The 16,266-nt window shown below is 26.2% G+C and overlaps 1 protein-coding gene across 2 annotated transcripts; it reads left to right on the forward strand.

Moving 5' to 3' along the window:
• Positions 1 to 3,623: 3,623 nt before the first annotated feature.
• Positions 3,624 to 8,265, forward strand: LOC135931508 (failed axon connections homolog). Of its 2 annotated transcripts, none has more exons than XM_065468677.1 (6): positions 3,624 to 3,888; positions 3,937 to 4,084; positions 4,946 to 5,142; positions 6,029 to 6,246; positions 6,533 to 6,621; positions 7,500 to 7,619. In XM_065468677.1, exons 1-5 carry the CDS (start codon positions 3,626 to 3,628, stop codon positions 6,583 to 6,585), a joined length of 879 nt encoding a protein of 292 aa, XP_065324749.1. In that variant the 5' UTR covers positions 3,624 to 3,625; the 3' UTR covers positions 6,586 to 6,621; positions 7,500 to 7,619. The 2 variants fall into 2 exon arrangements, with proteins under 2 accessions (XP_065324749.1, XP_065324748.1); XM_065468676.1 differs by lacking the exon at positions 6,533 to 6,621 and adding an exon at positions 7,795 to 8,265 and having other exon boundaries at positions 3,629 to 3,888.
• The last annotated feature ends 8,001 nt before the right edge of the window (positions 8,266 to 16,266 follow it).

A 16,266-nucleotide genomic window follows, 5' to 3' on the forward strand; every position in this document is an offset into this window, starting at 1 on the left:
TGCGTGACGAATTTTTTTTTTAATTTGTTATTATTTGTTATTTGATTTCATATAATTTTTATTTTTTATTTAAGAAAATAATAAAGATATGATAATGTGCCTTATATATTTTGCATTTGTAAATTTTTACTTATAAAATATAAGAGCCTACTTGCGATAAATGAATAATTTTAAATATATCATTTTTAAATTAAAATAGTTATTATTTCTAAAAAGAAAGGGGGGGGGGGGTTTATAGATAAAAAAATTTTAATTCCTAATTAGTAGTATCTCTGAAGATATAAATGTTTTCCAAATTTTTTCTATGATATTCATTCTTAAGTATGAATATTTGTATTTTGCATAAGTCATCCACACAATTACCAAAGAAAAAAAATCAATTAAAAATTATAATTTATAATGATGCATTAGTGGTAGAAAGTATTTAGAATCGTGATATGTAAACAAAATATTTGTAAAACTCAGAAATTATGAAAAATAATTTAAAATTTGTCAAGAATTATATCCATGATCTTAAATCAAATAATAATTAAAATCATGTGTTTCAAATCAGATTTAATATAAAAAATTTATAGTAGTTACATATTACCTGAATGTCTTAAATTTAAAAATGAGTTCCTTGCTCAATTTTCCCTGTATTTTCCTATTATCTACCAATCCTTTAAAAAGTTTCAAATGATATACCGCTCATATCTAATACCAAATATTATAAACTAAGTTCAAGTTAAAAAAAAAGAATAAAATATAATAGCAGTATCAATATTAGAGATTTAGAAATATTTTTCTAATTATAAAAACTTTTTACTAGTCTGAAAATAAGTATAATTTTTTTTATATTTCTAGATTTTTAAGGGTGGAGTCAAAAAGTAATGAAAGAAAAAATTTCTTACTGAATCCAAATATTTTATAACATCTTTCCAATATCAAAATTTTTTAAATAGGCTTTTAACAATTTTAAATAAAATTTTCCTCATTAGAATAAAATATAATTGCAGTGACACCTTATTACTAGATCCAATGGTTTTAGAAAATCTTTAAATATCCAAAACTTTTTACAAGACTTTAAACATAAATAAAATGTTTTTTTAATTTTTACATTTCAAGCGTGGTGTTAAAAAAAATGGCAATAGAAATATCTTTATAAAAATAAAATTTTAGTACTTTATAATATTAAAAAACCACTAAGATTAAAAGAAGGTTTAAAAAACTTAAAGATGACGATTATGACAATTGTCACTTTTCTAAGGTATATATTCACTGCAAATTTAATTTAACATGTTTACAATATATATTTTTACCTATTTGCTTCAAAAAAATTCGACAAAACTTAAAAATGACGATTATGACAATTGTCACTTTTCTAAGGAACATATTCACTGAAAATTTAATTAAACATGTTTGCAATATATATTTTTACCTATTTGCTTCAAAAAAATTCGAAAAAACTGTCACTTTTCTAAGGTACTTATTCACTGAAAATTTAATATAACATGTTTACAATATATATTTTTAACAATTTGCTTCGAAAAAATTCGAAAAAACTTAAAAATGACGATTATGACAATTGTCACTTTTCTAAGGTACATATTCACTGAAAATTTAATTTAACATGTTCACAATATATATTTTACCTATATGCTTCAAAAAAATTCGAAAGAACTTAAAGATGACGATTATGACAATTGTCACTTTTCTAAGGTACATATTCACTGAAAATTTAATTTAACATGTTCACAACATATATTTTTACCTATTTGCTTCTCGAAAAAACTTAAAAATGACGATTATGACAATTGTCACTTTTCTAAGGTACATATTCACTGAAAATTTAATTTAACATGTTTACAATATATATTTTTACCTATTTGCTTCAAAAAAATTCGAAAAAACTTAAAGATGACTATTATGACAAATTTTAACGCAAGCCGACCCAGCAAGCCGACCCAACAAGCTGACCCAGCAAGCCGACCCTTCAAGCCGACCCAGCAAGCCGACTCATCAGGTCGGCCCAATGGGTCGGCTCATGAGGCCCATTGGGTCGGGTCGGGTCTGATCTATGGCTAAATGGGTTGGCTAGGGTTTAAGGTCGTTTTTTCGGCTCAAACCTTGCTGGGTTTTCGGCCAAGCCGACCCGACCCAGCAATTTAACAACACTACATATGAGCATTTTTAAATAAATTTAAAAAAAAATTTATATTTACAAAATATAAAAACTATCCAAAAATTTAATTTATTGTAAATTTGCAATTTTTTTAAGTTAGCAAAGATTTAAATAGCTTAATTGAAATAAAAAATTAGTAGATATACTCAAAATAAATAAATATTCTATTACAACAGTCCGTAAAAAATCTTTAAAAAAAATCCGGGCCGTGCCCTGCAAATGGTATATCTCCAGGCCTCTGTTATTCTTCTTAAAAAAGAGAATGTTCTCCCATTAGTTTACTAATGGGAAGAGTTTATAAACCCCTTTAATACATTGGGAATTTAATCTAAAATGTGCTTGAAATAATGCAGAGCATCCACAACATTTTTTGGGACTATATTAACCATAGTTAATCTTATAAACATAGTTATTCAGCTAGTAAGGCATCATAAGATACTTTAACATATACATAATAAAAATCTAACAAATATTTTTTTTCTATCACCATCTGAAAAAAGTTGGGAAGGCTTTTGTGGAAGTTATTTGCAGATTAGTAAGTGCTGCATGATGAATTAAAAATTCATTTATTTGGGTTATAAATGTATCTGATTTAAGATATACTCTTCTACTGATCCTATATTAATGTTTTAACGATGAGCTTGCCTTGCTACAAGTCGAGGGAGACAAATATTAAACAGGTATAGCTCTGCTTTTGACTCAACAATAAAATATAAAATATGAAATTCTTCAACAACATTAGCCCTAATTTCCTTGAGTTCTGATAAAATGCTCTCCGCTATTCTCATTTTCTTAATCAAGTCAATGTCATGTTTTTGAAAAGTAATACTTAAAATAATTGTATAATTAAATAATACATTCTAATGAGAAATAAAATTTGGAATAAGCATTGTATCCAATAATTTTCTTGCTTCTGAGGAAATATTTCTTTCAGGCCATTGTGATATTTCAGTAATAGCAAATAATTGGCTCTTCTAACTCCTTAAGCTGTTACTGCTTGATGGCAGAGACTCTATCTCGTTGGACTTGCAATTTCCTTTTCCCTGACAAGAAGTTTCAGAAATAATTATAATTTGACTAGAAATTTGAAAATGGTAGATAAATATTACGCCACTAAAAATTTGAAAATAATAAGTAAATATTACGCCGGAAAACTTAAAATCGAATTTAATTGATAAAATAACTTAGTAGATAAATGCGATAAAAAATGTAATTAAATATATATTTAATATGACGAATAAATATTAACAAATATAAATTAATTTAAACAATAATATTTTTGAAAAATATATCCGGCATCTGCATTTATTGCTTTGGGGGGGATTTGTCCCCCTGCCCCCCCCCTCCGCTGCGTACGCCAATGGGTGTTTGGATAAATTGTATTTTTTGTTGACTTGTCATGGAATTCTACATAAGTGTGAGCATCAGCTGTATTATAAATAAATCATCTATCCTTCGATCATAATGCTTGATAATATTTTATTTTATATCTATAAATTTCTTGAAATCTTAGGCGTAGATAAGAAATACTTTCCAGAACGCTTTTCCCACCATAATATATGTGAAAAAATTAAACTTTATAAAGCTGCTGGGTATCATGAAATGGAGAAACATGTTGGAAATATTAATAATTATATACCTAAACATTCTTTTCCTCCACAAATTATTTTCTTCTTATTCTCGTTATTTATATTCTTTATAGTAGTTTTCATATGGAGGCTTATCGGGTAATAAATATTATTTAAATAACAAAAATAATTGGTTATTTATTACAGTCGATTATTAAGATATGGCCAAGCTAAAACATTGCCTAAAGATGTAGCTTTAATTTATGGGACTCCAACAGATAAATTTATTCCCAGCCCTTCACCTTATGTCTTGAAATTAGAAACCTATTTAAGAATGGCCAATATACCATATAAAGTACAATTTAATATGAATTAATATTAGTGATGCATGCCATTCCTGGCATGATTTTCATTCTTTGGGTCTGGTTGGTTCTTTTAAAATTCTCATGCCAAATTATAAATGTTCTATTTTTTTTAGTTTTTGTGATATACCCCTCTATTACTAAATTTGACGATATTTATTATAGTGTTAGCATTTTTATTCACAATAATATAATTATGATATTTAGGTGCTCATGGATGAAAATGAAATCATTATTTTTTTCTATAAATACATTGCGAAATAAAATTTAAAATAAAATTATCTATTTAAGGAGTATATAATTAAAAATTTATAAATTTTTTTTACTTATTAAAAAAAAAGTTGGGCTTTAAAAGGTTTAAGTTTAACACATTTATAATATTTCTTTTATTAAATATGTGAAATTAATAATAAAAAAGTGGTTACAACACTAAAAATAATATCCTATGTGAATAAATTATTGAATACTGTCAATTTAAATATATTTTTATTGAATTAAATTTAATATCTATGAATGAGAGTTAATAAATATTTTTTATAAAATCTAGTACTAAATCTGGTCAGGGAAATTTTTAATTTAAATGTATTTTTATTGAATTAAATTTAAAATCTATGTATGAGAGTTAATAAATATTTTTTATAAGATCTAGTACTAAATCTGGTCAGGGAAATTTTTTTAGAATCTGGTGCAAATGAAAACATTAGATCCTGTATATCTTCTAATTAATAAAAGTTAACATTTATTTACTTGAATGCTAATAACAATAAAATCTTTAATGTTTGATATGGCTTCAAAATACTAACATTAATTATTGTAATGTTTAAAAATTTATTTATTTATTGATGTTTTTGTAGATAGATAGTAATTTCATCAAATCTACAGAAGGGAAAGTACCTTGGATTCAATACAATGGCTTAGAAATAGCAGATTCACAAGGCTGCATTGATTATTTTAATAAGAAGCTCGAATTTGATTTCAACAAACAACTTTCTGAGAGGGAAAAATCAGTAGCCCTTGCATTTAGAATATTGGCGGAAAACCATTTAGTTTGGTAAGTTAATACTTTCTATATATATTTATACAATTGCTTAAGAAATGTATATCTTAATAACTAACTTTGATAGTCATATTATGAATCTACATAGTGACAACTCAACAGTGGTTTACCATCTCTTCTTAATGCCCCCCTCGGTTCACATTATTCTATAGCACACTTACCATGATATTTCTGGATACAGTATAAAAAAGGGGATCACATCTTTATGGTGTGTGCTGTTATATCGGCTTCTATATCCACCAGTGAAGGAGAACATTATGGATTTTAATAACTTTATAGAGGCAATCAAATTTTAAAATAAATAGTATAAGATGGATAATATGAAGAGATGGTCACATTGGAGATTAAATTTGTTAATTTGACCACATCTATAAAATGACTAATTAATAAACCACTCTTGAGTGATCACTATATGGAAGTTTTACTCAATGATGTTATCTACTACATATAGTAATAAAATTGTTAAATTTACAAAACAAAAATGATTGGAATTATCATATGCAATTTTAATTTTCACATCATAATTTTTCATTGAGCAGAGGTTTTAATAATTTATTATTACTCTAAATTGCATATGATATTTATTATAAAATTTATTAAAGAAAATTTTTTTTTATACGGATAATTTAAAAGTTATTTATTTTAGATCAAAATAAAGTTTTGAGGTCATTTATGACGTTTTGCATAATATATTTAAATTTTAAAATAAATAACAACTTGGTTCTATTTTCTTTACTTAATAAATTTTATTAAATTTCATTTACCTAGAGCTCTTTATTTAAAAATAATAGCTGGCGACTCCCATGGCAACTTTATTGTTATTTATTATCCCGCCTCTTTCTCTAAACTTGTAATAATTTTATTTTTTGGTATGTCACAGGTGCCTAGTTATGTTTAGATTCATTTACTGCCCGATACATCACTTTTTGAGTCAATTACACTTGACTTGTTGCCAGCGATTAGCCTATTATCTGTTATGGCCGTATTACAAATGTCAAGTCTCCAAGAAAATTACACAAAATGGAATAGGGTACAAAACTCTTCCCCAAGTCTATGCCATAGCCAGCGCCGATCTTAACGCCTTGTCAACTTTTTTAGGTTTAAAAATCCCTCATAAATTTTGATTGGAAATTTCATTGCCTTTTCTAAAAATGCTCCCTCTTTTTATGCTGTTCTAGTTTAATAAATTTAATTATATTTCGATATTTAATTTTTGTGTATCCCTTAATTTTAAGAAAGTCATAATAATAATAAAAATACAATTAAAATTAAAAAAATATTTATTTACCGCTAAAGGGATACAGATTACCTTTTTTTACGATTTATTTATTTTTCCTCCTCTTCTTTAAAAATAATTTATGGACCAACTTGGTAATTATTGAAGGTCACGGTGCAAATTTCCAATTTAAAAGACTCAGTGGAATTACAATCTATTGAAAAACCGACGAACCCGCGATTTTCAATTCAAAGATAGTATTGGATTCCTGACTTATTTTATTTTCATGATATTTTTTTTAGATGTGTAAAATAAAAACATAATTATTTATTATGCTAAAGTCTGAAATTATTTTGATGATATTTATACACTGTTTTTAAACATATTCTTACTCTGGATTTTTATCAATAAAAATATTTTTATTTTTAAATATCAATATTCAATCCATTCGATTTTAAATCGAAATTTAAATATTTTTTCACTGGATATTTTCTTTTTTTTTTATTACCGGAGCTCGTATACAGATAAAGTTACGTTAATGTAGATTATGGCTAGGATATCTTGTTGATATTGATATGCGATAAAATATTCGAAAAAAATAAACCTTTGTCTTCGCTAGCAATATTCATATTCGCGCATTTTTTTATAATTTCCTGCAAAGGTAAAGGCTAACAAATAGTTACAATTTCATGGATGGATGTTTTTTTTTAATTTGAATTGCATATAAAATACCTTTTAATAGAATTTAAAATTAATGTGGAACAGGTTCAATTCATACTTAATCCAAAAACGGTGCAAAAGATTGAATTATAATTTTCTCGCTTTAAAAGATTGGAGGAGGACCTATTTAAAAAACTTAACTATTACCTTCTTTATCGATAACGTAATACTTTAGTTAATTCCCCAAATGATCTAAATTAATAAGAGTAGGATATAACCACCAAATAATAATAAAGAACAATGAAGAAACGGATTGTTTTATATGTTTAGGACGGATCTATATGATAGGTTCAGAAATAAACATTCATATACTTCCTTCAATAAATAAGCAATCCATTTCTTCGTATTCCGTTTAATTTTTATAATTAATCATCGATTTTTGTTTATAATTTAACAATCACATCATAATCCGCAGGAAATAAAAGTTATTTTATGGGAGAGCAGCCCTCCGAAGTTGATGCTTCGATCTTCGGGATAATTTCTCAATTTTTATGGACATTACCTAGCGATAACCTTTTGAAAGATAAATTTCAAAGTATTCTATATTTATATATTATGAGCCGTTAGATGTCAAGGATTTTTTTAATCCAATTTATATTTTTTAATTTATTCCTTATTTCTTAAAATATATCTTATGTATTTTACCATTATTCGATTTTGACTTATGATATAACAAACTTAAATACTATAATATTATACTATTCGCACAGCTGATTGGACCAATTTAGCCTCGTATTGTGTTAGGATGAAGAAACGATTTTGGCCTGATTGGGATGAAAGGATTAAGACGGGCCGATTGGGATGAAATTAGGACAGCAATCATCCTATGGATTGACAAATATGTGCATTTACTTAATCTAAATTTGATCAATTATTAAAATCTCTATGATATTGTTAAAGTTATATTTTTTATAATTTTAGCTTATCAATCGCAATGCATATAATTTTTTAAATCAAATTTAAAACCTATGTTTATTATTCATATATTTATTTGCAAAATCAATATTGAATTATTATTTTTTAAATATAATTTTGATTATTATAATCTCGAGGCGAGAATAGTATTCATATTAGTCGTTCATTTATTTATAGCTGTGCATTTTTAATTATATAATATTTTTTGTTTTTACTTAATCGTTTTGAAATCGTGAATATATTTTATGTTATATTGCTCATTGAAATTATACCCTTTAATTTATAAAACAATGCAAGATTAGCTTTATAAATAAATTTATTTTATACATATAAAGATTGATTTTGAAGTGCATCAAATTTTTTTTGTATTTATCTCAGGTAAAAAAAAATATCAACACATTTTCTAGTTTTTCTTAAATCACTCTTTCTTTTGATCCAGTTGTAAATTTTAATTAATTTTTAAACCCGAAACAGCCTGAAATTTTTATTTATTTTTTAGGTCTCGCCTGCAATTTATAGTAAAAAATATAAATTAAACATATTTTTATGAATATGAATGAAGTAACTTAATTGCGTTTTTCTTATTACAGATATATTTTAATTTTTTTCTTAAATCTAAAATATGATGAACTGTTGTTGAGCATAATAGGTCTTGAAGAATAAATGCTACAGGGTAAAATAATCCAGTAATTAATCCAAATACTAAAATTACAAGTTCCAAAATCAATAATTTAGTAACTGTAATATATACAAGTCTAAAACAATATTCAAAGTACAAGCCAAACTAAAAAAAACATAAAGCCTCCAAGTTTCGCTATAATGTTCATATTTTAATATAATATTTATAGAGAAAAATAAATAAAGATGCAAAATGTAATATAAGAGAAAACAAAATACGATTATTTTCCACTAAACTAAAAGTAAATAAATGTAAAATATAGGTACATTATAAAGCTAAACATTGAACACAAATTAATGATATTTTATGTCATCAAATATAACAATTATCATTTTGTTGTGTTATAACAGGAGAAAATATTAAATTGTTTATATTTTTTAAACCCGCCCCGATTCTTAAATTTTTTTGTAGGTCCAAGCCCGGTCCTCTATGAGTCATTTAAAAATTCAACTGATTATTTTAAATGCTAACTAAATGTAATAAAAGTTATCTTAGAAATTGGAATAAATGATTCGCTTCTTAAATTTTGAAACGATTTAGATTCGTTTTTATACGAATCAAATATTCGTAATACGAATAATTTGATTTTTTTTAATAAAAATTAATTATTTCAAATATTTAATTAAGTAGACCAACTAAATTGATAAAATTCAAACATTTCATTGCATGATTCATAATTGCACATATACATTTAAAAATAGATTTATAAAAAGCCATTCTTTCAGGGTTTTTCTATTTGTTTCTAATTTTAGAGAATGTGAGATTTTTGGTCTATAAAATTAGATGCTAATATAGTGTTTTCCTAAAATTTGCGGCGGGGGCACTCTACTCTAAAAAATTAGTATAGGGCACCTATAATAGCAGCGAAAATTAAAAGTCAATTGAACTTTCACTTAACGAGCAGGAAATAGAGATCTACCCAATATACAGTTTCATCATATTCACCAGCTCCCCAATTGGTGGTTTAGAATCCATTGCTTCTTCAATAATGCTTTATCTAGCTTTCTTCATTTAAAAAATATTACCTCCACATCAAGCTTTTTTTCTTCTCAAAAACATTTATTATATCCCTAAAATTCCTTACGCTCTTCGATCTATCTCAATTTTCAAATTTCGTAAAGCTGACAAATCACATACTGAAGAGATCCTTAATCTCTGCTTTAAGCATAACTCATGATTACAAACAACACTTTCATGCAAGCCTGGGTTCACTATCTTAGGTCCACCCATAAATATTTTTATTAATGGATTCATAGCTTCTCATCTCTCATCTTATCCATAAAAAGACCAGCTTTCCCCCTTTGCTGATCCCTTGTTAGCCGAAGCCCTGTCATTTGGGATAATTTTTTAGTCCTAAAAACTTTTCGACCCTCCTCGTGAGGAAGATTGGGATTCCGCTCAAAGAAGGCTTCGTCACTTATTTAAAATTTAGCCTTAACGATGACGATCTCACAGTTTTTCCCCAATTGAACCAAGGATTCGGTTACTATGGAAACCATACCTTCCAACAGCTCCGATTCGACACTTTCCTCTGATAAGCTAAGGTTTAGTATTAATTATGACTCAACTCTTGATGTTCTACCTTACGCGTGTAAATATTATGTAACTAGCTTATATATCAAGGGCGGCATTGCCGCTTCGTCGAGGCCATTTCTCACAGCACACCAAATGTAACGACATAATTATACGTGCACTTAAATTCGCAGGCATTCACTTTAGACTTAAACCAATCTGCATATTTAGAACCGATGGAAAAGACCTGCTAGAATGTCCTTAATTTCTTAATTAAATGTTGACAATAGTGTTGTTAAACGGCTCTTTTTGAGCCTATTTTTAAAAATGGCAAACTCAATATTTCATTCAGAAAAATATTATGCAAGCCTTAAAATTTTTCTCTTAGAAAGGTAAAAAGGTTTGAACATCTATTAAATAAATTTTAAGGCTTAGACAATATATTTCTGGCTAAAATATTGAGTTAGTCATTTTTTAAAAATCGGGTCAAATTAAGCCGTTTAACAACACTAGTTCACATTTGGTTTGGGATTTGACCTGCATTAATTCAAATGCACCATCCAGCCACAATTTCGATGCCCTCGCCATTATAGAAACTTGGAAATACACCAAATACAGCTCCACCGATCCTTCTTAATCATTCATACCCTTCGCTTGCTTCATTTTTACAACTTTCAGAAATAAAGCTCAATACTTTTTTGAAGAATTGGGAAGACAGATTTAATATTTTATTTTAGAACAAATTAATAATACAAAATTTTACCCTAAATTTAAAAAATCGGTATATTATAAATTCAGTAAAAGTTTATATTATATTCATATATTAAATTTTTTAAAATCCATCAAATATATTTTAATTTATATGTAACAAATTAAGTATAAATATATTTTTATAATTAGTCATATTCTATCTAGGCCTATCTAAAAACAAATACGAGTCAATTAATGAATTAATCGTATTCAATTTTTTTAAACGAATCGATTAATTTACTATTCGTAATTATACCAATCAAATAAAAATAGTATATTCTATAAATTATTTGATTTTCTTAAAAGAATCGAATATAAATAACTTTTAATTCTTAATGAATATAAGAATACAAATTTTTTAATATATTATTCGTGATGCCTAAAGGTATTTGAGACAAAATGTTAAGATTAAATTGTTGATACGATTGTCAAAAAACTATAGCATAACTTTTCAAGTTAATAAAGAAAAACGGAATTTTACCAAACGATTTTTCCAATTTTATTTCTTTAAAAATCCCAATCAATTAAAACTCGATTGTATATAATCAATGCATTGTATACAATATATATAAGCATCATATAATTTTTATCAATATTCTTTTTTAATATCCTTGAAATTATGTTAACAACATTAAATTAACTCAGAAACGGAAAAACATAGTAATAATTTTAAAATAAAATTACAACAAGCTATATCACGCTCCCTTTCCTCAGAAAAAAAACCGGGGTTGGGTCACTATATCTTTGTTTTGTTGATATTTGACCTTTCCTTGTTTTGCAATAGCGGTTAATATGGTTTATATCCTATGTTATTATTGCAGGTTGTCGTAAGTATGTTTTTCGGTAAAATATCCATCATTCAATCGTTACCTAGCATGTTTCTTTATCATATCGTAGTTGTAGTAGTCATACATCGTTGACCTTGATATTGATCGTTCACATAGGCAGCTTCTACATGACAGGATTTTTACTGGATGCAAACTCCCTTCAAAAATCTTTGCCCACCCCCCTAAAAAATTCTGCCCACCTTCGGCGGCGGTGTCTCCTTATTATTATTTTACCTTTTAAATTTATTGATACTCTTTTCAGAGAATTTATAAAGGATAACTTAAATTAATCTATCACTACTACCAACTATCGATATTTTGTGAATATAAAGAATTTATTTTTTAGATAATAAATTCAATTAAAACCTCCATTATTTACATTATTAAGGCATTATGAGCTTGCTGAAATGATAGCAGAAAGTTTTATTTGGAAATTTAATAGATAACCCCCCAGAAAATTTATCTTACCACCATTAAGCAGCCTACCCCCTACCTCCCCCTCAAAAAATAGGATGCAAACTGTTCCTACCCCTCCCGCTCATTTAGACGCTGCTCATAGGCGTAGCCAGGATTTTCTTAAGGGGGTGGATAAAAATTACTGGGGGCTTCGCCCTCAGATCCCCCATTTTAGGCGGGCCTTCAGCTCGCTTTTGCCCGATAGTCATAAAATTTTTTACAAGATAGGAGGTTAATTTTAGTAAAAAATAAGCCTGGAACCAGCTTTTGCCCGATAGTCATAAAATATTTTTACAAGATAGGAGGTTAATTTTAGTAAAAAATAAGCCTGGAACAAACATGAAATATATTTTTATTAGTTAAATATAATAAATTACTTGTACATACATTAATATAAAAGCATGGTAATAATTTATTCCAAACAAGTATAAGAAATTTATTTATAAAAAGTAAGTAGACATTGAGTTGATATTCCTCTATTATATAGAATTAGTTACAAAATACTAGGTAAAATTCCACTTTTACAGACATATTTGTCAGTTAGAAAATATATTAAAGTTAATATTTTAACAAATTTTACTAATCAATGCTCTTGATAATAAATATACCAACAATTTGCATTCAATTATTTAACGCCATCTAATTAATTTAAATATAAATGATATTAAAAATTAATCTTCATATTATTCATCCCACAATGTCTTTAAATGACATTTTCTGATGTCCTTATCAATATTTAATAGTTTTCTGTAAAATATATAATTCGTTAAAATGGTGAAAATAACTTGATTGTCATATGATAATTTATAAAATTAGATATACTGTAAATCTACAACATATAAAATTCCACTGTTTGTATTCTGCTTTAATTTTTTTATTTAACTTATGATTTAATTTTATCAGTAGTTTTATAATTATATTTTACTTTTATTAAGATAAATAAATTAAAATTACTCACTAAAAAATTATATTTGATATATTATATTATTTAGTAATTTTATGGATCTATTATTAATAATTATAATACATTTTACTTTTGTCTTAAGACTTATGTTTGGCTTGTATTTCATTTCTTAAAAAACATTTTTGGTTCACTTTTTTTATATATAAATGCTTTTTTCCAAAACGTATAAATTATGATGAATAGTTTTATAAAAAATATCAACTTTTACATTCTTTCTTTCAAATTATTGTTTGAGATATATGCATACATTTTTGGGGGTCAGGGATTGGGAGGAGAACTAAGGGATATTTTTTATTAGCTAAAAATAATATTCACAAAAAGTGATAAATTTCTGAAGGAGGGGGGGATTTCCCCTTGCACCCCCCCCCTGGCTACGCCTATGATCGTTCATCATTTACGTTTTCGATCATACGGTTGGTTATAATATGGTATGATTAGTGATTATACGATTGTTTACATCCCTTCTTATAGTTGTTAATTATCAATAAGATTTAGGTTTTTGTTAAGTAATGTAAATATGGATAGAAATTTACATCTTCATCAACCATGGATTTTTTTTAGGTTTATTACTTAAATTTACATTTCTTACAACAAATTAATTTGTTTATTTTACAGCTTTCACCAGAAATTATATATTTTTAGTACTTAATATAAATTTTACACAATTCAAAATAAAACCAATTCACTTTTTTTACTAAACAGATCTTCTCTAGCTTTCCCTTTCCCTCTTTACAATTACCATAGTATGCGTGATAAAATAATCCTCCTTTCTTAATTCCATTCAATAACTTCCTTTATTTACTATTAATATCCCATCAATTTTATCGATAAGATATTTTTATAGTTAACCTTCGCAACACATATGTTATTTACCCTTTACATTTTTTTCTTTTATTAATTAATTTTATATATCGAATACTTTAACTTTTACATTAATGTAAAATAATCAAGTCAATTCAATATAACCTCGATATTTTTTTGTTCAATATTAAATCTTATGTCTTATGCTCATTTTCGCAATCTAAGCAGTTTGCCATATCCACAATTTTATGAGATTTCACTTCCTTAATTTCAACGAAACCTTATCTTTGAACACATCATAATAAAAGGGATTAAATTCTTGGTTGCATTTCCCCAATAATAATTTTCTCTTTTACTATTTTCACGTTTGCATTTTGACCTCCATATTTTAAATTAATTTATCCTTTTGAAATGTCTATTTAAAATTAACTATATTCACAACCTTTTATATAAATCCTCAAGTATAATTATCACCGTAGAACAATAAATAATAAAAATGATCAGAAACGTAATTGAAGTTCTTTTGATTTTTTTTTGGCATTCAGGCTTTTATTTTATATTTTAATCCACTCATCTGTCAAAGTTTAATATTCCTCCCAATGCTCGTATATTTTAGTTCATTTCATGAACATCGTCCTTTACATTTTTCTTCTTTCTTTATTTTCCTTACAAATTTCACCGGGAAATTTTGTGATAAAAGCAACCTTTGTCTCTCAAAATTTAATTATATATATATTTTATAAAAATTTATCATATTATTTTATTCCAACAGGGATTTTTCTCCTTTTATTTTATTTTCAATTTCCAATCTTATATAATCCCTATCCTAATAATATTTTCTAACTCAAATACTTTATCCATTTCTTTAACACGATTATTATTTAAAATTTTAGGCCATCTCTGATGTTATCCCATAAATTTTCATATCTTCTGGAGTTTCAGAAATATTATGTACCATATTTACAATTTTAACACTCTCCGGAACCTTATTGTCAATAATGTCGCTTCTCTTGTTATAAAAATCTCGAATATTTATTAGTGTTCTTGGTATTTTATTTATTTCATTATTTTTCACTATAATACTTGTTACCACTCCTTATATAGGATTGTAACTTATTTGTCGAAGCTAGTGGGGGAGACTTAATACAATTAAGGAACCTAGTATTAAATAAAATTAATATATAAATAAATTTCGGTTAATAATCTTACGAATGTTACAATTCTTTAGAGACCACGCTATTAATATCCTGAATTTTGCACAATAGTACTAAAGCCTTTTAAAATCATAAAACAAGACAAAACTTTTTATTTGGAAATTTTATCCCATTTATATACTTTTTTTTTAAATATGCAAAACAAAACTACAAGTATATTAAAAATTCATAAAAATTACAAGTATTCATAAAAAATAATTAAAATTACAAGTCTATTCAAATTCATAAAAAAAATATATTCCTAGACTACATATTCAAATTAATATCTTACAATCGTCGATCATATATTCACAAACTAATTATATAAAAATATAAATTATATTCAAATTAATTTAGCAATCGTCGATCACAAGCGAATATAATTATTGTCACAATTGGGAGATTTTATCATTGGAAATCAAACCTAAATATAAAAAGAAAATATATACTAAAATTATAGTTGAATCCTTTATTAAATAATAATAAATATAATTAAATACAAAGTGAAAAACATAATCAAAATAAAAGAAAATTAAAATTAATATAAGAAAAGAAAAGAAAAAAATTAAAAAGTAAATTTTAGTTAAAAAAAATCTTTTTCGCATCATAATTTCTCCATTATATATCCTTTTTCTTTAATCAACATTTACATAGTCTCCCTAACGAAGAATAAAAAGTTCTACATCCCACTTGTTAAAACTGTTAAAGTATGAAAAAATCTACAAATATCACGCGTTTTTTTCTCATTTACATAGACGGGGATATTTAAATAAAACATTATTTTTGTTTACGATTTGCATAATGCATTTTTTTGTGAAGCAAAACTGCAACACCCTTCCATTTAAGTTAGACCCACCAATCAGCGAATGACCAACTTCTTTCGATTTCGACTTTACAGATCTTGTATCTCCACCAAATCTATTTGTCTTAATCTTTAATGTCTTCTAGTTTCTCACGACGGCGGTCTATTGTCTAATATTCTTCACTTTTAAGGACTGTTTGTATCCGATTACAATCTGAAATTCTTTAATCCTTCTGTTTCTTGTCAACCCCTTGAAAACGATTATCTCTTGATCTCTATAGGC

Source organism: Gordionus sp. m RMFG-2023, chromosome 1, assembly GCF_954871325.1.
Source record: "Gordionus sp. m RMFG-2023 chromosome 1, tfGorSpeb1-WG-v2, whole genome shotgun sequence".
Classification (NCBI taxonomy): Eukaryota; Metazoa; Nematomorpha; class Gordioida; order Chordodea; family Parachordodidae; genus Gordionus; species Gordionus sp. m RMFG-2023.